General features: G+C 43.7%; 1 protein-coding gene across 1 annotated transcript in view; it reads right to left on the bottom strand.

Annotated features, from left to right (window-relative positions):
- Window positions 1-21,605, bottom strand: part of LOC140188175 (beta-1,4-galactosyltransferase 2-like) — a 58,059-nt gene that overhangs the window by 15,969 nt on the left and 20,485 nt on the right. Inside the window, exons 2-4 of the mRNA XM_072244182.1 lie at window positions 12,138-12,227; window positions 9,482-9,717; window positions 4,262-4,449 (exon numbers count right to left, since the gene is read on the bottom strand). Coding sequence (XP_072100283.1) covers window positions 4,262-4,449; window positions 9,482-9,717; window positions 12,138-12,227 — 514 coding nt within the window. The remainder of the gene's footprint in view (window positions 1-4,261; window positions 4,450-9,481; window positions 9,718-12,137; window positions 12,228-21,605) is intronic.

Here is a 21,605-nt window from a genome sequence, read left to right on the forward strand (position 1 = left end):
AACCTATCTATCCCCAGACAAAACATGTTATAGAAACAGCAGCAGAAATATCAATTACTGCCACGGTAACGTGGTGATTAGATTAGATTAGATTATGAGAACACTCAGTCCTCTTTTATTGTCATTTAGAAATGCAAACATGCATTAAGAAATGATAAAATGTTTCTCCGGAGTGATATCACAGAAAACAGGACAAACCAAAGACTAACGCTGACAAAACCACATTTTATAACATATAGTTACAGCAGTGCAAAGCAATACCATAATTTGATGAAGAACAAACCACGGGCACGGTAAATAAAGTCTCAAAGTCCCTGAGTCGATCGAATCCCGAGTCCCCGATAGCAGGCAGCAAAAGGGAGAAACTTCCTGCCATAAACCTCCAGGCAGCGTCAACTTGCCGATGCCTTGGAAGCAGCCGACCACAGCCGACACTGAGTCCATCCGTCCGAAAGCTTCGAGCTTCCGACCAGCCTCTCCGATACAGCCTCCCCAGCGCCATCCTCTGCTGAGCGCCTTTGACCTTGCCCCGGCCGCTGAAACAAAGAAAGCCGAGGATTTCGGGGCTTTCTGCTCCAGAGGTTCTGGTTACCACACAGTAGCAGCGGCAGCGAAGCGGGCATTTCAGAAGTTTTCCAGATGTTACCCCGTACTCTCACGTCTGTCTCCATCAAATCAGAATTATGCACGGTCCCCTACTTGACAGATAACAGACATCACCACCGAAGTGGCCACGCGCGCTGCCCTCGCGCCGCCATCTTCTCCTCCTTCGTTGGCACAACACTATTACAATGCCAGCAACCTGGCTTCAATTCGGTTGCTGTCAGTAAGGAGTTTGTATGTTCTTCCTGTGACTGTGTGGGTGTCCTCTGGGTGCTCCAGTTTCCTCCCACATTCCAAAGACGTACGGGCTAGCAGGTTAGTTACATTGGTGTCATTGGGCGTGGGCTCATGGGGGGGCTGGAAGAACCTATGACTGCGCTGTATCTCTGAACTGTGCAACGGCCCTCAGGAGTTGTCTTGCAGGACCGCCAGTGTAGCAAAAGCTGAAAGGACACTTCTAGCAGAAACACTGAAGACTCTCAACATAAGCTGGTTTTCGGAGTGCAAGGATAATGTATGAAACAGGACAGCTAGTTCAGATCGCAGTAGGTTATTGAGATACAACCTCAAAAATGAGATGGCTGAATATAACAAGGGCTGTGGCAGCCAAGTTCAGCGGTCTAGTATGTAACTGTGAGGAAACGAAGAAAATTACATGAATATGGTAAGAACTTACTGTATATAACAGGGTTAGTAATCTTTATCCTCTGATACGATATTAACTATGACCTTCTCATCTACCTAATCTATTGAAAGATTTGCCAGAAAATGAGACAGGTAGAAGAGCTTTGTTACTGCTCCAAACACCAACACCAAAGAGTCAAATCAAATTAAACATCTCAAATCAATTCACAGAATCCCTCAAAAATTTTCCTTGGATAATAAATGTTAAATCAGAATAAGTGATTTAATAACGTGTAAGTATTCAATGGCATTGAGTCAAGGAATAGGATTACTGAGTCTGTTGTATCACTGACAAAGGAGAAGAATTACACCATCCAGCCCATTGAATCTGCTCCTCCTTTCAATTATAGCTGATTTATCTTACCTCTCAATCCCCTTCTCCTGCGTTCTTCCTGTAACTTTTGACACTTACTAATCAAGAACTTATCAACCTCCACTTTAAATATACTCCATTCTGGCAAACTTGTAAATTCTATAGCTCCCTCACAACAGATTTTAGAAATCAGCCTTCGTTACTCCAATTACTCACCCTTTGGAACATTTAATGAGTCCAATATCTGCTACAGCAACCAATCAAACCAGATTTCATATCAGTTTTGCTTTATTTAACTTGAGTGGAGTGCGTGGAAGAGACAGAAGCTCAACAAATTTGAATAATTGAAGAAAGTAAATAGTAAGGTAGACACTAAAACTGCTTTTTTTGTGTTCTGAGTGGCAGCACCTGTACCTTCAAACCAATTTTATGGGTACAAGTCCTAATCAAAATACAAATAAACTGATTTACCAATTCAGCGACTCAGGGAACGTTGGATATTTCAGAATGATATTATCTTCTCCCCCAGGTAGCTGTGAAACCTTCCACAACATTATTTCAAGTGCAGTAGGGGAGCTTCATCTCCACTGCTCCTGATCAAAGACCATTTGGTTCCACTCAGTTTCAGAGAAGCGGAGAGGAATCATATGAATGGATTCTTACAATGTTGTGTGACAGTTGCTCAACAGCTACCCCACAGTTTGACATAGCAAGGTCTCAAAGGAGCTCCAAGACAATGGGAGTCTAGGCTCTGTTGTACTGACTCTGAAAACATGCAGGCACGCTCTGGACAAGACCTATTCCTGACACCACCTCCCTGATAAAATGCATCACGCTGACCCTTTTCGTCCTTCGGTTGCTCCGTCTCTCAGCCTTTCTACCAGGTTCCTTTCTCCTAGTTCCTCCCTCAGACTGCCACCTCCTCCTCCACGGCACCTCCATTCTTTCTTCATTTTCCCCCTATCCTCCAGATTTCCCTCCACCCCTCCCCATCCCCTACCAGCACAACCATCCAGACCTTCCCCCTGTTGACTTCACGGCCCAAAGCTTACAAGCACAGTTATTAATGGCTGATTATAAAATGGCTACAGGAAGAATTTGCCAGATTTGTCATCAGCTCCCAAACCGGTGGCAGACGCTACATATTGTTACTTTTCACGCCTTGTGGTGCATCGGGTGGCATTTTTGTAGTACTGTATTTGACTTTAAAACAAAAGAGGCCAAGTTGCTAGCTTGACACTCAACCCAGTGTGTAAGGGGCCGGCTGGATTCAAACTCAGGACCATTCGCTTCAGCTACCTTGACTACACTGCCACCCATCCTGGACTAGGGTTCCATTTCCCCCTTTTATCTCAGCTGCACTGCATCAGCTCTAATTCGATACATTTCACAACAGTGCTTGAGATCTTTCCCCGGTGTCTTCGCCTCTGAAGTTGACCCGGCACTCAGGGTCTGAGTTATACAGAAAAGGAACAAACGGCGGGAGGAGAAGATGGCAGCACACAGCACATGTGCAGCTGTCCGGTGAAAAATGTCGTATCTGTTAAATAGGGGCCGTGGACAATTCTGATTTGATGGAGAATGGACGTGAAAGCACAGGGGAACATCTGGAGAAATTTCTGAAACGCCTGTCCGCTGCTGTTGTTACTGTGTGGTCGGGAATCTTTCGGAGGGTAGGCCTCAAAATCCCCGGCCTTGCCTGCTTTTGGCGACTGAGAAGGAGGTCGAATCGTTCGGCAGAGATGCCGCTCAGTACTCGGTGTCGGAGAACCGATCAGAGCTCAAAGTTTTCGGATGACTCAGAGTCAGATTGTGGTCGGCACGGCAGGGAGAGTTTTTCTTCCTTCTCCCGTCTGCATGAGATGTGGGACATTTGAGAAACTTTGAACTTTACTGTGTTCACGGACTTTCTTCATCAAGTTATGGTATTGTTACACTGTTTGTAACTATATGTATAATTATGTGGCTTTGTCAGTTTTTTCAGTCTTGGTTTGTCCTCTGTTTTGTGATATCACACCGGAGGAAATAATGTATCATTTCTTAATGCATGCATTACTAAATGACAATAAAAGGGGACTACATGTCTTCATAATCTATCTATAGACCCTTTGGCCCAACTCATTCATGCTAACCCAGCTGCCAACCTGATCAAGTCCCATCTTTCTGCGGTCGGCCTGTACCCCTCTAATTTCCTATCTGTCTGATGTGCATCTCTCTTATGTCTGCCTTTCTAATCACAACCCCTCTATTGCTATCCCATGCAAGGACTGAGTTCCCTGCAGCCATTATATTCAATGGATCATCCTTCATAATTTCCTCCATCTTCTACAAGATACCAGAACATCTTCCCGCTCCTTCCCATTTTAGCATTCCAGAGGGACCATTTCCTCTTTGCCTCAACCTCCACCAACTCCCATTTATCTTTTCATGGCATTCTCCCATGCAGCAGCAGGAGATGTAACAATCTGCCTTTTACCTATTCCCTTCCCACCATCGGAGGAGTAAAAAATTATTTTTAAAAAAAGGCTTTGGAAACAAAAGTAGAAAATTCTGGAAACTCTCAACAAACTGGGTAGTATCCACAGAAAGAGAAACAGCTAGTGCTCCAGATGGAGAATATACGATTCAGAGACAAAGTAAATTCAGAGCTTAGTTGCATACCGATAATTGAACTTGTCCATAGCGCAGGCCAGATGACGTGGATTCGCGCCACAACGGTAAAGGTTCCTGTCGTTCTCAGGTATAATATCAACATCGCTGAATATAAAGCAGTCATATTCGTTCTCTTTCAAAGCTTCTGCAAATCCCACATTGAGCAACTTGGCTCGGTTGAATGTTCCGTCACCAGCCTGGAGTAAGAGTACAAACAGGTTAACTACAGCAACTGCAAGATCTCCACGGCTTTGCCTAGCCCACACCACCCTTTGCTAGTTTATAACTAGCAACAGACACACACACACACAAACAAGGTATCATTACAAACAATTAACCAATGCAGTGCCCTCCCAGCCAGAAGTGACCTTATGATATTAAACTAATGACCTGGTTATCGACAAACTTCATTTTTGTGAGAGCTTCCTGTGTACAAATTGGGTACCATGCTTCCTCAGGTATGAAGTACACAATTTTGCGTAAAAGCTGCAGAAAGTAGCTGACTGGACCACAGGATTTCATGAGTGCGAGTTCAAGGGAAAGCAGTGAAGGTTGTTGGGCTATTGGGAGTATGCCATTAGCTTTTGTTCTACAAGTAGCACTCCCATTCCCATGTTTCCTCATCCCACCCGAGACCCAAGTTCACACCATATCCTGGCCCAGAAATATAATCCAATTCCTTCATTGTCTCTGGGTCAAAATCCTAGCAAATCCAACAGGATTATCAGATAAACACAAGAGATTCTGCAGATGCTGGAAATCCAGACTAACACACACAAAATGCTGGAGGAACTCAGCAGATTAGGCAGCATCTGTGGAAAGGACTGAACAGTCAATGTTTCGAGCCGAGACCCTTCATCAGGATTGTCCGAGTGCCTTCACCAGACTGTCAAGATGGAGACTCACTGCCATCTTCCTCACAGGAACTTGCAAGAAATGCTGCAAAGAACAAAATAAATCCATGCTAACAACCAGGGAGTGTTGCATTCTCTTACTTCAGCAGCTAAACTGTCTTCCCGCTGAGGCAGAGGTAAAGAATCCTCTGTCAACATATTGTTTGCTTTCTTTCTAACTAATAAAAATCCAGAGGTATCTTAATCAAAAAAAAACCCAATGTGCACTTGCACAACGTGTTGTGGAGTGAGTGGAGAATGTTGCTGAAAAACAGCACAAGGGCAATGTCCAGGGGAAGTCTCTCTTGAGTGAAATAATCCTAAACGCAAAATCATCCACACCAATTAAATATCAGTTCCTTCCTAAGGTGGCTGTGCAGTATTTTTCATCAATTGGGAAGAAATCAGTTTTCTTACCCCACTACATTGCAAAATATTTTTCCCTCAACACACATCTTTTCAGTAAGACAAAAAAAATCAGTAATAAATGAAGGGGCAACAAATGTAGATGGAGAACGTTCATGTGGACGTCTGTCAGAATTATCAATGTATTCCCCACAATTTTTCCCCTGCTGGATCTAATGGAAATTTGAAATGTTTATTTGCCTGAATTATTAAACAAAATGGTATTTGGGACTGAGCAACGTTTGGCCATCTGAAACACAGTACACCGTCTGCAGACTGAATCCATTTCACTCATTTTACAGCCCAGTTAAATTTGTTTAAGGCACATGCTCCCCCATTAGTTACACTAATACTCAGCACAAAATCAAAGCATACAAGATCCAGGATGCAGAAACAGGTTGAACCAGTGCAAAAAGCTAACTACACCAGAGTGGAATCTCATGAATATTTTTGCCATCCTACCTTAACGGCAATGCAAAGATCTTAGAGATGGGGCAGGAAAGATTTTCTAGAATATTTGAGGAACGAAGAACTTCAGCTATCTGACTGTGATCTATGTGATCTGATCTGCGGGTTCAAAGATACTTTCAATCTCTCATTGCTACAGTTCCCACCTGCTTCAAAAGGGCAACAATTATACCAGTGCCCAAGAACAGCAGAAGACCACAATCTGTGCAGATCAGAAATAACATCTCCACCTCGTTGACAATCAACGTGGGCACACTTTACAGACATGTACTTAGCCCGCTGCTCTACCCTCTCTATACCCAGGGCTCTTTGGCTAGGCACAGCTCAAGCGGCATCTATAAACTCACTGTTTACCCAATGATTGTTGGCAGAATTTCAGATGGTGACGAGAGGGCGTACAGGAGCGAGACATATCAACTAGATGAGTGGTATTGCAGCAACAACCTTGTACTCAATGCAAGTTCAAAGAACTGATTCTGGACTTCAGAAAAAGTAAGACAAGGCAATACACAACAGTCTTTACCGTAATCCAATCACAAACAAGAAAAAAATCTGCAGATGCTGGAAATCCAAGCAACACATGCAAAATGCTGGAGGAACTCAGTAAGCCTGGCAGCATCTATGGAAGAGTACAGTCGACATTTTGGGTCAAGACCCTTCGGCAGGACAGTACTGTCATTTTTTTTCTCTATTATTATATATTTCATTGTACTGTTGCAATGATAACAAATTTCATGACATATGCCAGTAATATTAAACCTGATTCTGATGTTAGAGAATAGGAGTTGTTCTCCTGGGAGCAATGAAGGTTGAGAGGAGATCTGCTGAAGATATGCACAACAGTGACTGGTTTAGACAAACTTAATTGTTCCATTTATCATATGGTTCAAGGAGCAGATACAGATGTACAGTGACAAGCAAAAGATATGAAAAAAAAACGTTTTTCTTGTTTTTAAGTTTGAGTGTGCTTGTGATCCAGAACTCATGGTTAGTGCTGTCTAAGCCTTCATGAAGGAACCGAGTAGACACTTGAAAAATAATCATAGGGTTTTGGAGGGGTTCGAGAATAGAATTGATGGAATTGCAGTCTCAATGTACAGAATCGCTTCTGTCTGCAGCGTAACGGTTCAGCAATAACTTGAATCAAGTTATTTGCCCGGTTGGTCCTTGTTGGCTTCTGGGTGATACAAGAGCTTCCTCCCAACTTACTCCCTATAATCCGTCAAAATTACCAGCTATTCCTTTTTCAGTTGGTTGTGCATCTTTTTTCCTCTCAAAGTGAAAGAAATAAATTATTGGAACAGGATTTAAACCCCTTCTCCTGCAGTTCAGCATCATTCTAAAGCTAATTACTATCATTTGAAGGCATAAAGGTCTTGTGTTCACGTGAGCTTATATCAAGCGGTGCTGGAGACGAGAGTGGGACAGGATGATATAACAGAGGATCACATTATAGTACATATTTCTCAACGTAATTGCCATTGAGTCCATTGCAAGCCTGCGTGTCCAATATCTTAACATCTCTCTGGTTCCCAGTCTATCAAAAGTTTCAAAGGGACATTTAATGTCAGAGAAATGTATACAATTCACATCCTGAAATTCTTTTTCTTCGCTGGTTCCCAGTCTATCAAAAGTTTCAAAAGGACATTTAATATCAGAGAAATGTATACAATTCACATCCTGAAATTCTTTTTCTTTGCAACCATCCACGAACACAGAGGAGTGCCCCAAAGAATGAATGACAGTTAAATGTTAGAACCCCAAAGCCCCACCAGCTCCCCCTCCCATGCATAAGCAACAGCAAAGCAATGACCCTCCCTCCCCCACCAGCAAAAAAGCATCACCCCCCCCCAACGAGCACTCAAGCATGCAGCAAAGCATCAATGAAGACACAGACTTGCAGTACCCCAAGTCTACTCGTTTACCCGGTAATTTGACATATACCCCAGGCTCTCTCTCTCCCTAACAAGGGAAAAAGAAGTGTCCCCATTTCACAGAGAGAGAGGAAACGTAACAAACAACTATCATAAACAGAATTTAGGATTTTTCTATGACCTGGAAATATCATCATGACCAAGTCATTGTATGTCTCAATATCAGATTTAAGTATACCTTTGGAGTTAGTTTGCCCTACATCTTGCTTTCAAGTCAAACATTTCGATTCCCATTTTCATAGCACTCAGTTGTAAAATAATCCTTCGGATGCCCCTCTTTCTCTATGGGTTCCTCTGTTTGCTTTCTCCAACATATGCATTCCTTCTGTGTCCCAAAGACCTGTTTCCAAGGTGTGGGTTGGAGATTTACAGTTTTGAAATTGTTCTGGCCCTCCCTCTTGTTGTTCAATTATTCCATAACGTCTTACAGCACAGAGAATCTTCTTACTGAGGAACCTCTGCCAATTTGCTGAAACCATCCTTTTAAAATCCTAAGCCTCATGTGCCCCCCCACCTCCAATTAATCGTTCACAATAAAGCACACGAGAAATTGTCTTTTGAATTCCTCTTGAAATTGCTCTAACTTCCCCTTCAAACATCACTAAATCACTTCCCTCACCTTTTTAGGCAATACGTTCCAGATAACATCATCTTCCTGAAGTATGAGATACAATGTTAAAGTGGCTTAATGAGTAAGCTACTGGACTAGGAGCCAAAGCTATTGAACGTTGACAATGAGACGTGTTAGAATCTGACGAGTTTGAATTCAAATAACTAAATAACATCCAAATATTTAAAAAAGAACCCTGCTTGAGTAACCATGAGAAACCACAGTCTGCAAAAGACAGCGTGGTTCACTAATATTTTTCAGAGCAAAATCTGCCTTGGCCTATATGTGACTTAACTTGCACCAATATGACTGACTCTTCACGGCCCCCTCAGTTTGGGGTCAGATTTGCCAGCAACATCCAAAACCAGTGAACAAATAAATTTTAAAAGTTATTTAGCATCTCTCCTATCACTTATTGGTGCCCTCTTATTCCATAGGCTCAAAAAAAAAAGCTACAGTTGCTAGAATTTGCAGGAATGATCAAAAAGCTGGAGGAACTCAACAGGACAGGCAGCTTCTATGGAGGGAGTTGGACAGATGATGTTTCAGTTTCAGACCCTTCATCTGGACTCTGGTTACCAGCTTCTCCCTCACTAGGATTATTCCTTTATTTACATCTTCAAAACCCTGCAACAGTTTTGAACACTTATAATAAATCCCCTCCTTCTCTTGTCCACTGAGGGGAATAAGCCAAGATTTTCTTGTCTTTCCAGGTAAACAAAACTTATCATCCTTTGTGACACACAGAAGATGCTGGAGGAACTCAGCAGGCCAGGCAGCATCTCAGGAAAGAGTAAACAGTCAACGTTTCGAGCCACGGCCCTTCAGCAGGATACACCCTCTGTCTGTGTTGCTCGGATTTCGAGCATCTGCAGATGCTCTGTTGGACATCCTTTGGTTGCCCCCCAGTCTCTCCTACCTGCTCAATAACATAAATGCCAAAATCTCCCTGCTGTCGGCGTAGGATCGGGAGAAGATAGTAGAGCCAGTGTCTCAGGTGGTGATCACGATTGCGGAATGGAATGATGATAGCAACGCGTTGCAGAGGGGTGCAGTTCGCTGGTTTGTACCGTCCTCCAAACTGCACGTATGCATTTAATTTGGCTATCTCTTCCAACGTCTGCTCCTCATCAAACACGATCCTCAGGGGCCCAACTGTTAACCAGAAAAGGGCTTGATTAATATAATCCACCTCAATCACAGATAAAAGAATAACATTTGCTCAGGGACACCTCTCAGAAACGTTGCAAACTCATTTTGTGAGGAGTATATTATAGGTTTCTCTCAGGGCCAACCCAATTAACCAGTTTAGTGAGCTGTTAATATACTGTCCACCGTTAAACAGTAATAAAACCCTGGCGCTTACAAATTTTATGACATATGCCGGTGATATTAGATCTGATTCTGAGTTTATCAGGCATACTTATTTATTTAGCGATATAGCACAGGCCAGGCCATTCCAGCCCAATGAGCCGTGCCACCCAGCAATTTAACACTAGCCTGAGCACAGACCAATTTACAATGACCAATTACCCGACTAAATGGTAGGTCTTTGGACTGTGGGAGCAAGCCAGAGCATCCAGAGGAAACACGCATGGTCACAGGGCGGAGGTACAAACTCTTCTGGTGATTTACATTATTTTGGAACATTGCCTGTAACACAGGAAATGTGGCTCTGCATTTCTGCAAACAGCAATGAACTAGCAACTTATCTGCATAGCTCAGCCACCTTGTTAAATGGAGCAAGTTCTTGTTTTGTGTTTTGAAGGTATTTCTTCCAGGAAACCAGTAAAGCATTAACATGACGAGCTCTCCAACCTCAGGCTATTCCAAGTGTCTTATATTTCAAAAGTACACCCGCCATCTGGTGTGCTAATTTCCCTATTCTATAAAACATGCCAGCTGTCAGGACACTCGGGTAACGAGAAATGAGCAGGTAACTTGTTTCAGTGTTAGGCAGAACATCAACATTGGCCCAGGACACCAAGGATAATTGTTGGTAATGTCATGATTAGCTACCAGGGTACTTGAGACTTCATCTTGACTCCAATAGGAGCCACTAGCCTACAAAGTATCCAGGAGAAGGAAAAGGGGGAGGGGGGGAAGCCCAGAGGATGGGCAAGGGGTATAGTCAGAGGGACAGAGGGAGGAAAAGGGAGTGAGAGAAAGAATGCCTGTATTGAATGTGGGGCTTTTCCCCCCCCTCCCCCTTTTCCTTCTCCCTGGGCCTCCTGTCCCATGATCCTCTCATATCCCTTTTGCCAATCTTGGCTCCATCCCTCCCCCTCCTGTCTTCTCCTATCATTTTGGATCTCCCCCTCCCCCTCCAACTTTTAAATCTCTTACTAGCTCTTTCTTCAGTTAGTCCTGATGAAGGGTCTCGGCCTGAAACGTTGACTGTAGCTCTTCCTAGAGATGCTGCCTGGCCTGCTGCGTTCACCAGCAACTTTGATGTGTGTTGCTCGAATTTCCAGCATCTGCAGAATTCCTGTTGTTTGCGTATTCAAAGCATGGGCATGCTTTGATGGCACAGGAGGCATGGCAACACTTGTGGGCTTTCCCCAGACTTGTTGGCAGTTCCCACAAATGACACCTTACACTGAATGTTTTGATGTGACAAATAAGGTTAATCTTTATCTTTTCCACCCTTCTGACTATCATAAGCTTTTAAATCTTTCAAAAACAATGTGGATTTATAGAGCACTTTCAATGGTGTAAAACAATATTTCTTTACAGTAACAGTTTTCAAACACAATTCCAAATAAGGAGATATTAGGTCTAGTGACTAAGAGCTTAATCAGAAAGGTAGGTTATGGACACTTAAAGGAGGAACGGGAGACTGAAGCAGTGAGATGCTTCAAGTACTTAGCAACTGAAAGAAAAGCTACTAATAATGAAATAATTAAATTCAGGGAGAATGGAAGTAGAGAAGTGCAAAAAAAAATTTAGTGGGTTACGGGAGTTTACAGATACAGAGAGATGCAAGGCCTGGGCAGATTTGAAAACAGGATGAGACTCGTTTAATTGGGAGTCAAATGTAAGACAGAGCTTGCTAGGGCAATGGGTAAATGGGATGGTGTGCATGAGGACACATGGCTGTGAAGTTTTGAATGGAAGGGGAAAAATGGGCAGCTAAGAGTAGATGGGAATTATCTGGTCTGGGGAAAATGAATGAACAGGGTGAACTTTGTGGCAGATTGGCTGAGAAGGGACGGAGCTGGGTGATGTCACGGGGAAGTCTCAACAATGTACTTGGCCAAAAGGTCAAATCCAACTCCAAGACAGATGCAAGGGAGAGAGGTGGAGCTTGCGGCTAGGAATGTAAAGCAATATTCGTACCATCAGGTATAAAGTGTTGCTTTTCTACCCTGCGGGTCGCCTCATCATGTTGGAACGGGAACGGAATCAGAATTAAAACATTTGGCCACGGGGAAGTTCCACTTTTGGTGGGCGAAGCGGGGTGCTCGACGAAGTGGCCCCTCAATTTATGACGGGTCTCACCAATGTAGAGAAGGCCCCGATTCCGAATATTCTGTGCTTATTATCAATAGAAAGGCATTTGGCACATTGCTTACCAAGATCCGGTGGATCATTCGGACATTTTTCCAACTGGCCAGCTTTGGAAGGTTTGGGGACCACTGTCACATTGTCTGGAGTTGAAACATCTGTTCAGAGAGGGGGAAAAAAAGTGAATTGCAAGTTAAACCACTCAAGAAGAGGAAACTTCAATGACTAGAGTTGTGAAAGCTCAGGATTTGATTGACACCTACATCATCTTAGTCACAGGGACTTTACAATAAAAGGTTAGGGGAACTTCCTGCCTTGACTGCAGTTGAAGAGGTTCTTCAATACATTGTATGGTACAAAGAACAAGAGTATGTCCTGATATCTACATCCAGTGATGGATAAAGTCTAGTCTGAATATTAAATATTCCTGAGTGTTAAACCATGCCTTTAAGCTTGAATCAGGCAATCACAAAGAGCTCTCCTCTAAAGCCAGCAGCAAGCTCATGAACTTGTGGGAACCCTTGCTTGGAGTGGAGCAGCAGCATTTAGGTTGGTACTGTGGCACAGGAGGCAGGGAGGATGTCTTGAGCACACCTTTAGTTCTGAACCCTGTCCATGCATGGCGCCTGCACATTCTGCACGTGTTTCCCCTCAGGTGCTCTAGTTTTCTGCCGGTTGTCCAGTTAACTGGCAATGTTAGCACTCATGCTAAGAGGACTAGAATAGGAGACAAGGGAACTCACACTATTCCTCAGAGGGATCAGAAGTGGAGAGAGTGAGCAAGTTTAAGTTCCTGGGTCCTAACCTGGTCCTAACATATTGATGCAGCTATGACAAAGGCAAGTCAGTAGCTATGTTTCATTATAAGTTTGAGGAGATTTCATATGTCACCTAAAATCTTGAAAATTTCTATAGATGTACTGTGGAGAGTATTCTGACTGGCTGCATCACTGTCTGGCATGGCGGAGGCTACTGCACAGGGTCGAAGTAAGCTGCAGAGGGTTGTAAATCTAGTCAGGTCCATCACGGGTACTAGCCTCTGTAGTGTCCAAGGCACCTTCAAGGAGCGGTGCCTCAGAAAAGCAGCGTCCATCATTAAGGACCCCCACCAGTCAGGACATGCCCTTTTCTCCTTGTTACCATCAGGAAGGAGGTACAGAAGCCTGAAGACACACACTCATTGATTCCGGAACAGCTTCTACCCCTCTGCCATATGATTCCTAAATGGACATGGAACCCATGACCACTACCTCACTACTTTTTATTTCTGCTTTTGCTCACTTATTTAACTATTTAATAACATATATACTTACTGTAACTTATTTTTAAATATATTATATTAACACACATCATACTGCTAGCACAAAGTTAACAAATTTCACAACATATGCCAGTGATATTAAACTTGATTCTGAAAAGCAAGGATGCAATACTGAGGCTTCAAGGCATTGGTCAGATCGCACTTGGCGTATTGAGAGCAGTTTAGGGCCCCTGATCTTATCTCTCCATCCTTGGGGAGGGTCCAGAGGAGATTCACAAGAATGATCTTGAGTAGTGTTTGATGGCTCTGGGCCTATTCTTGCTAGTTTAGAAGAATGGGGGTGGGGGGTGGAAAATGCCATTGAAACCTATTGAATATTGAAAGGCCTAGATAGAGTGGATGTGGAGAAGACGTTTCCTATAGTGGGGGGGGGGGGGTTCTATAACCAGAGGGCGCAACCTGAGAATAGAGGTATGTCTCATTAGAACAGAGATGAAGGGGAATTTCTACAGCTGAGGCTGGTGAATCTGTGGAATTCTTTGCCACAGACAGCTGTGGAGGCCAAATCATTGGGTATACAGTCGGCCCTCCTTATCCACAAAGGATTGGTTCCGGGACCCCTCGCGGATACCAAAAAACGCGGATGCTCAAGTCTCTTATTCAACCTGTCTAAATGCAGTGGACCTTAGGACCCAGCAGAACCCTGGACCTTATTTAACCTGTCTCAGTGCGGTGGACATTAGGACCCGGTGGCGGAGCTCTGAATCCGCTGTGTTTCTGTTCACGAAAATAATCACGATCAGGATTGAAAATAAAGTGGAAATAATAAAGCGATCAGAAAGAGGTGAAACGCCATCGGTCATTGGAAAAGTGTTAGTCTACAGTCAGTCAACGATCGGAACAATTTTAAAGGATAAAGTGAGAAAGGCCCCGCCCCAATGAAAGCTACAATTATTACGCAGCAACGCAGTGGTTTAATTATTGGGTTTTGGGTTTTTGATCTCGGGAGTGGTTTGTCACTGGATCGAACTCGGGAACTTCCGTTCCTGAGCCCGGCGCCGAAACATACGTTTCTTAAGTGTTTTATATGCATAGAAAGGTAAAATATATACTATATACTAAGACAAATGTTTGACTAACTGACGCTAAATAATACCAGATGTACCTGTTCCGTTTACTTAGTAAGAGAACTTCCGTTTTTTTTGATCCTGATCCACGATAACCTACGCACATCCTCCCGTATACTTTAAATCATCTTTAGATTACTTATAATACCTAATACAATGTAAATACTATGTAAAATAGTTGTTATACTGCATTGTTTAGGGAATAATGACAAGAAAAAAAAGTCTGCACATGGTCGAACTACAAAAGGTCAAATCCAACTCCAAGACAGATGCAAGGGAGAGAGGTGGAGCTTGCGGCTAGGAATGTAAAACAATATTCGTACCATCGGGTATAATAGCACTTCCGGGTTTTCTCCATTAGCGGTTGGTTGAATTCGCGCATGTGGAACTCGTGGATAAGGAGGGCCGACTGTACTTAAAGCAGAGTTTGATAGGTTCTTGATTAGTAAGGGTATCAAGGGTTTGGAGAAGGAAGGAGGGTATAACAGAGGGATAATAAAGCTGCCATGATGGACTGGCAAGCAGACTTGATGGGTTGAATGCCCTAATTCTTCACCTAGGTCTTATGGTTATCTGTAAAGTGCCCCTGGGGTAGCTGAGTAAAAGGAAAGGCAGGGGTATTTTTGTGGGCATGCAAGGGGGAATAAGTTGCTGGGAAATAAGTGGGGAATGGGACTGCTGAGATCCAATATAGACACAACCCTAAAGTCATGAGCAAACAACAGAACCTCCAGTACATGCAACGTGAGCAAAATGAAGCCAGCAACACACACACATACACACACACACACACACACACACACACACACACACACAGAGTCAGTGCTGGAAGAACTCTGCAAGTCAGGCAGCATCTAGAGGGGAATAAACAGTTAACGTTCCAGACTGAAACCTTTCATCGGGATGGGAAAGGAAGGGGGAACAAGACAGAAAAGGGTGGGGGTGGGGAAAACAGGAGTTCAAGCTGGCAGGTGGATAGGTGTAACCAGGTGAGGGGGAAACGGGGATAAAGTAAGAAGCTGGGAGATGATAGGTGGAAGATGTATAGGGCTGAAGAAGCAGCATTCTGATAGGAGAGGGCAGTGGACTGTGGCAGAAAGGGAAGGGGGCAGCACCAGAGGGAGGTGATGGGCAGGTGAAGGGAAGGGGTGAGAGGGGAACCAACATGGGGAATGGAAAACGAGAGAAGGGCGAGGGGAGATAAATTACTGGATTTACTTAACTACTTCATCCCTCACTCCCACTCCCCACCTTCCCCCTCACCTGGTTTCACCTATTACTCGCCAGTTTGTTCTCCTTCCCCTCCCCCACTTACTTATACTGGCTTCCAATCCTGACGGAAGGTCACAGCCCAAAATATCCACCATTTATTCCCCTCCATAGATGCTGCCTGACTCGCTGAGTTCCTCCAGCATTTTGTGTGTGTTGCTCTGGGTTGCAGAATCTCTTGCGGTTATAAATATGAAGTTATGTATAGCCTTCTGAACTACCCACCCATCTGTCAACCTTGCCATGTCAGGTCAGTCACTTCAAAAAACACAGTCTTCTCAACCCCACAGGTCAATTTAAGAATACAAGCAACACACATAAAAGTTGCTGGTGAACGCAGCAGGCCAGGCAGCATTTAAGAATACCCTTGGGATGTTAATGGCAGGGAAAGTGCTGAGGTTAATGCCACTGAATATCAAGGTTGGTGGTTTGACTCTCCATTGTTGGAAATGACCACTGCCAAATATTTCTTGTCACATATCAGCCCACGCCTGAAAGTTGTGCAGGTCAAACTAAACGTAGGCGTGGACTACTTCATTCACTGGAGCAGAAGAGATTGTGCAGATGCTGAAAATAACCATTACAGCACAGAAACAGGCCATCTCGGCCCTTCTGGTCTTGAGCAACACACACACACACACACACACACACAGAATGCTGGAGGAACTCAGCAGGCCAGACGGTGTCTACAGAAAAGAGTGAACCGTCCGCGTTTCCGGTCGAGACTCTTCAGCAGGATTCACGATGAAGGGTTTCAGCCCAAAGTGTCGACTGTACTGCACTCTTTTCCATAGAGGCTGCCTGGCCTGCTGAGTTCCTCCAGTATTTTCTGCGCGCTGCCTGGATTTCCAGATCTTCTCGTGTTTCAAGCAGGCCAACATCCACGCTACATTTACAAGGAGCGTAGCCACAAGAAAGCAGCTTCCAAAGACCCCCACCATCGAAGCCATGCCTTTTACTCACTCCCACCATCGTGCAGGAGGCACAGGAGCCTTAGGTCCCACACAGCAAGGTTCAGGAACAGTTATTACCCCACAACCGTCAAGCCCCTGCACTGGTGTGAATAACCTGGCTCACCACTTCTCTGATCTGTTTCTTTGACCTTCACACTCACTTTCAAGGACTTTACACAACTTGTGTTCTCAGTATTTTTATTTGCTCAGTTGTCTTTTCCACATTGTTTGTTAGTTTTTTTCTGTAAATTCTATTATATTTCTTTGTTATCCTGTAAAAGCCTACAAGAAAATGAATTTGAAGGTAGTACATTGAAACATACCTGTATACATATACCTTGATAATAAATATACTTTGAACTTTTTAGGTGCCAGCCTTGCTAGCCTCACTCGTTCCCCCAGACTGATTTCAACAAGCAAACACTAAGCTGCTGCATTTCACCGGTCCTCCTCCTTTACCAAACGTACTGGCAGCCAGATGCTAAGCAGTGCTCTGTACTTTGACCCTGCCCTGCTCCACTTACATTAGCAGAGCTGGCTCAAGCCGAGTCCAAATACAGAGGCTTCCAGCTGACAGCACGTTCTGTTTGAAAGACAGACTGCTTGGAGCAGCTGCACAATATCCCAAGTATTAACTCTAAAGGATTACAGCAGTACTTTCTTATTGCCAGAAAAGAATGTGGCCTCAAAAGCTTTGGGCGAGTAAACTATCAAAGGTTTTGTTGCAGATTTAAGCACGGTGCCTCTCCATCTGACTTCGGTACTGCAAAAGGTTTGGGGACAACTTTAATCATAAAATAAGTGCCCCAAAGGTTTTGCCGTAGTTGCCTGCGCCTTTCAATTGCCTAGTCATTCACTATCCTCATGTCACATGCTGCATTCTCAAGGGAGATATCAACTCGGCTCAGATAGCTGTGTCTGTAAGAGCTGGATGACGATTTAGTTACTGAAACTACCACCCAGGAATACTGAGTAAAGAGACTGAATCCTACCAAAGGAGCTGGGGAATTATAGTTATTGAATTATACAACAAAAAAAAACAGGAGTTTTAACCCATCAAGTAGCCATTAGGTCCTATTTCACACTAGAAGAAGATAAAGATTAGCTTTATTCATCATGTGTACATTGAGACATACAGTGAAGCGCGCCGTTTTGCGGCAAATCAGATCAATCAGGATTGTGCACGCGATACCATGCTTCCAGCGCCAACACAGCTTGCCCACGGCTCATTAACTCTAACCGTTCCCTGAACTCCCTGAGCAGCAACAGCCAAATTTCCAGGCTGCAGTTCACTTGTGGAATGCTGAATGGCTCAAGACTTATCATCTTTCATGAATAAATATGGTCTCTGGGAGCCTTCTCATTCATAAAGTTAAAACCCAACTATGGTCACGCCCACTCCCAATCCCATCCCGTCCGAAGTTAGTTGGAGAATTGCAAACGAGTCACCCCACCATGCCATTGGACAGTAACAATGACTCCATGACCAACAAAGCTCACTAGTGCCTGCATTTCCTCAGGAGGCTAAAGAAACTCAGCATTTCCCCGTTGGCCATCACCTTCCTGGATGCGTAACGGCTTGGTATTACAATTGCTACTGGCAATGCTCGCTGCTAAGAACTTGACGCTCTCAACCCTCTTGACCTCAGCACTGTTGATGAAAACTTGGAAGCATGTGGATTCCCACCCTGCCCTTCCTGAAGTCAATGTTCTTTAGTTTTACTGACAGTGTCGTCATGACACCATGCAGGAAGCCACAGAGCTGTGGACACAGCTCAGAACACCAGCCATCCTCCTCTCCATGGACTCGGTCTATACTTTTTGCTGCCCCAGTAAAGCAGCCAACATAAGGGACCCCACCCACCCCGAACTCTCTCCTCCCTCCCAAAGAGTAGGGGGCACAAAAGTCCGAAAGCATGTACCACCAGACCCAAAACAGCTTGTATCATTCTGTTATTGAACAGACCTCTTGTACAATAAAATGGATTCTTGATCTCGCAGTCTACCTTGTCATGGTCTTGCACCTTATTCTCTATCTGCACTTTACTCTGCAGTCTCTTATTGCTTTTCCCTTGTATTACCTCAGTGTACTGAGAACAGCAGGGACTGATCTAAACAGGTAGGAGAGCAATGTTCCCTTTACATTGAATTAAATTGACTTTATTTCTCATATCCTGCACATACCCGTGGAGTAAAAATCTTTATGTTACCTCTTCATCTAAATGTGCAATCATAGTCATTTATAATAAATAGAACAGTCAATGTACACAGAAATACACACTCAAATCAGCATGAGTTAATCAGTCTGATGGCCTGGTGGAAGAAGCTGTCCTGGAGCCTGTTGGTCCTGGCTTTTATGCTGCGGTACCGTGTCCTGGATGGTAGCAGCTGGAATAGATTGTGGTTGGGGTGCCTCGGGTCTCCAGTAATTCTGCGGGCCCCTTTTCACACCTGTCTTTGTAAATGTCTTTACACCTTTTGCTACTGGCGCACAAAGGAATTTAAACTGTGTGCAGAAGCTTCCGATCACAAACAGCAACCATTTATCTGCGAGTTTGAAGTCATTCAGTTTACTAGTTGCGCCACTGTATGTGTATTATTTTATTTCTTTTAAATAATGAACAACAAACTGGACTTGGTAAGTTTATTATCCTTAGAATAGCTTCAGGTTTACCTCCACTCAAAAATTCAGTGCGCGCATGTTGTCGTCACTGGGCAAAAAATTACAAAGCACAAGATTTAGCACACACTGGTCATTACAAGGTAGAGGGAACATTGTAGGCGGGGGTCAATTGGTTTGCTTACATTTCTACATTCCAAGGAACAGCATTTTGGATCACACCCTCATGTACAACAATGCTTAAGATAAGACTTAAATCATTTGACTGAAGTTCAACACTGTTATGACCTCAGAGTACATCGGCTGAACTTACTGCATCAGCTATTCACAGGTCTGTTAATTATGCATCGAGTGGGAAAGACTATTCATTGCAACACAACAGCATCACAATGTTTGCCATGACTAGACTTGCAAAGCAGAAGTTGTTCAACATTCATTCATAACAGCAAGCCAAAAAAACACATTAATCGAATCGGTAAATGCAAGAGACTCTGCAGATGCTGGAAATCCAGAGTAACGCATAAAAAAAAGCTGGAGAAACTTGGCAGATCAGGCAGCATCTTATGGGAAGGAATAAACAGTCAATGTTTCAGGCCAAGACCCTTCACCAGGATCGGAAAGGAAGGAGGGGCCAGAACAAGGAAAGTGGGTTGGAGGGCTGAGGGGAAGATGCACAAGCTAGAATATGGGGTGGGGGCGGAGGTGTGAAATGAGAAGCTGGGAGGTGATAGGTGGAAGAGGGAAAGAACTGACGAGGAAGGAGTTTGATAGGAGAGAGTGGTTCATGGAAGGAGGAAGGGCATCAGGGAGAGGTGATCGGCAGGTAGGGAAAAGGGAAGTAAGAGTGGAGCCAGAGTGAAGAACGGAAGAGGGACGGGGGTCGTAGAAAGTACTATCAAATGCTAATTTAACCAATGATTAAATATCCAATTGGCTTACTTTCTGTTGAATAGTATTCATGAATCGAAGCCAAGAGCTTTGGAAACAGGCAGGGAGAAACTAGTTCTAATATAGACCTTCATAAGTTTGAGGTTTTATATAATCAGATTTGAAACTCTTGTATGCCTTTAAGTACCAGTTTCACAAAATAAAAACCACGGGACGCTAGGCAGAGTTTTGTTGTTACAGAAATTCCCAGGTCATGGGCACCAGTGAGAAGATTGGTATTGCTCATTTCGGAGCTGCCACCATGCACGGCTATGGCCTACATGGTTAAGGCTCACCCAGAGGCCTAGGGTTTCAACTTGGCCAGTACAAAGGATCAGTATGTTTTCATGTTAGGGCAGTGCTGCTGGTCTGTCTATGCTAATCAGATCAAAGCCACAGAAGTGTCATAGACCCAGATAAATCCACAATTGTAACAGTGGTTTCATGTTCACTGAGGACTGACGGCATAATATTATGTTGAAAACTCAAACCGTTAAATGTAGACATAAACTATATTGCATTGGAGAATTCCACACATTTCCTGTTTCCAAGAAAATAATTTTAAATGGACTGAGGAGAAAGTTTCCGAAGTCAGATTCTTTTCCTATCTCCCTCCCAAACCAAACATTATAAAACACAGCAATTTGATAGGAACTGGATCTGCTCCAGGTTCCCCACAAATATGCTACAATGTATACACTCAATGGCCACTTTATTGGATGCAGGAGAGGAACCCAGTGTGCTCATCTGCTGTTGTAGCCCAACCACTTCAAGATTCAACAACTCCGAGATGTTCTTCTGCACACCATTGTTGTAATGTGTGGTTATTTGAGTTACTGACAGCCTGAACCCATCTGGCCATTCTCCTCTGACCTCTCCCATTAACAAGGCATTTTCGCCCACAGAACTGCTGCTCACTGGATGTTCTTTTTGTTGTTGTTTTTCCACACCATTCTCTGTAAACTCTAGGGATTGTTGTGAGTGAAAATCCCAGGAGATCAGCAGTTTCTGAGATGCTTACACCACCCTTCTGACATCAACAATTATTCCACAGTCAAAGACACTTACATCACATTTCTTCCCCATTCTGATGTTTGGTCTAAACACCCAACTGAACCTCTTGACCATGTCTGCATGCTTTTGTGCATTGAGTTGCTGCCACATGATTGGCTGATTAGATATTTGCATTAACAAGCAGGAGTACAGTTGTACCTAATAAAATGGCCACTGAGTGTATAACATGGCGCATTTTTATGACATCACCAAGGTATGAGGGATATTAGTTTTTAAAAAGGCGTGACAGTAAATAAGAAATGACTAACATTAAATTAAAACAAAAACTACAACAGTCATAGATATAAAAAAATACAGAAGAAATA

This window comes from Mobula birostris, chromosome 26, assembly GCF_030028105.1.
Source record: "Mobula birostris isolate sMobBir1 chromosome 26, sMobBir1.hap1, whole genome shotgun sequence".
Taxonomy (NCBI): Eukaryota; Metazoa; Chordata; class Chondrichthyes; order Myliobatiformes; family Myliobatidae; genus Mobula; species Mobula birostris.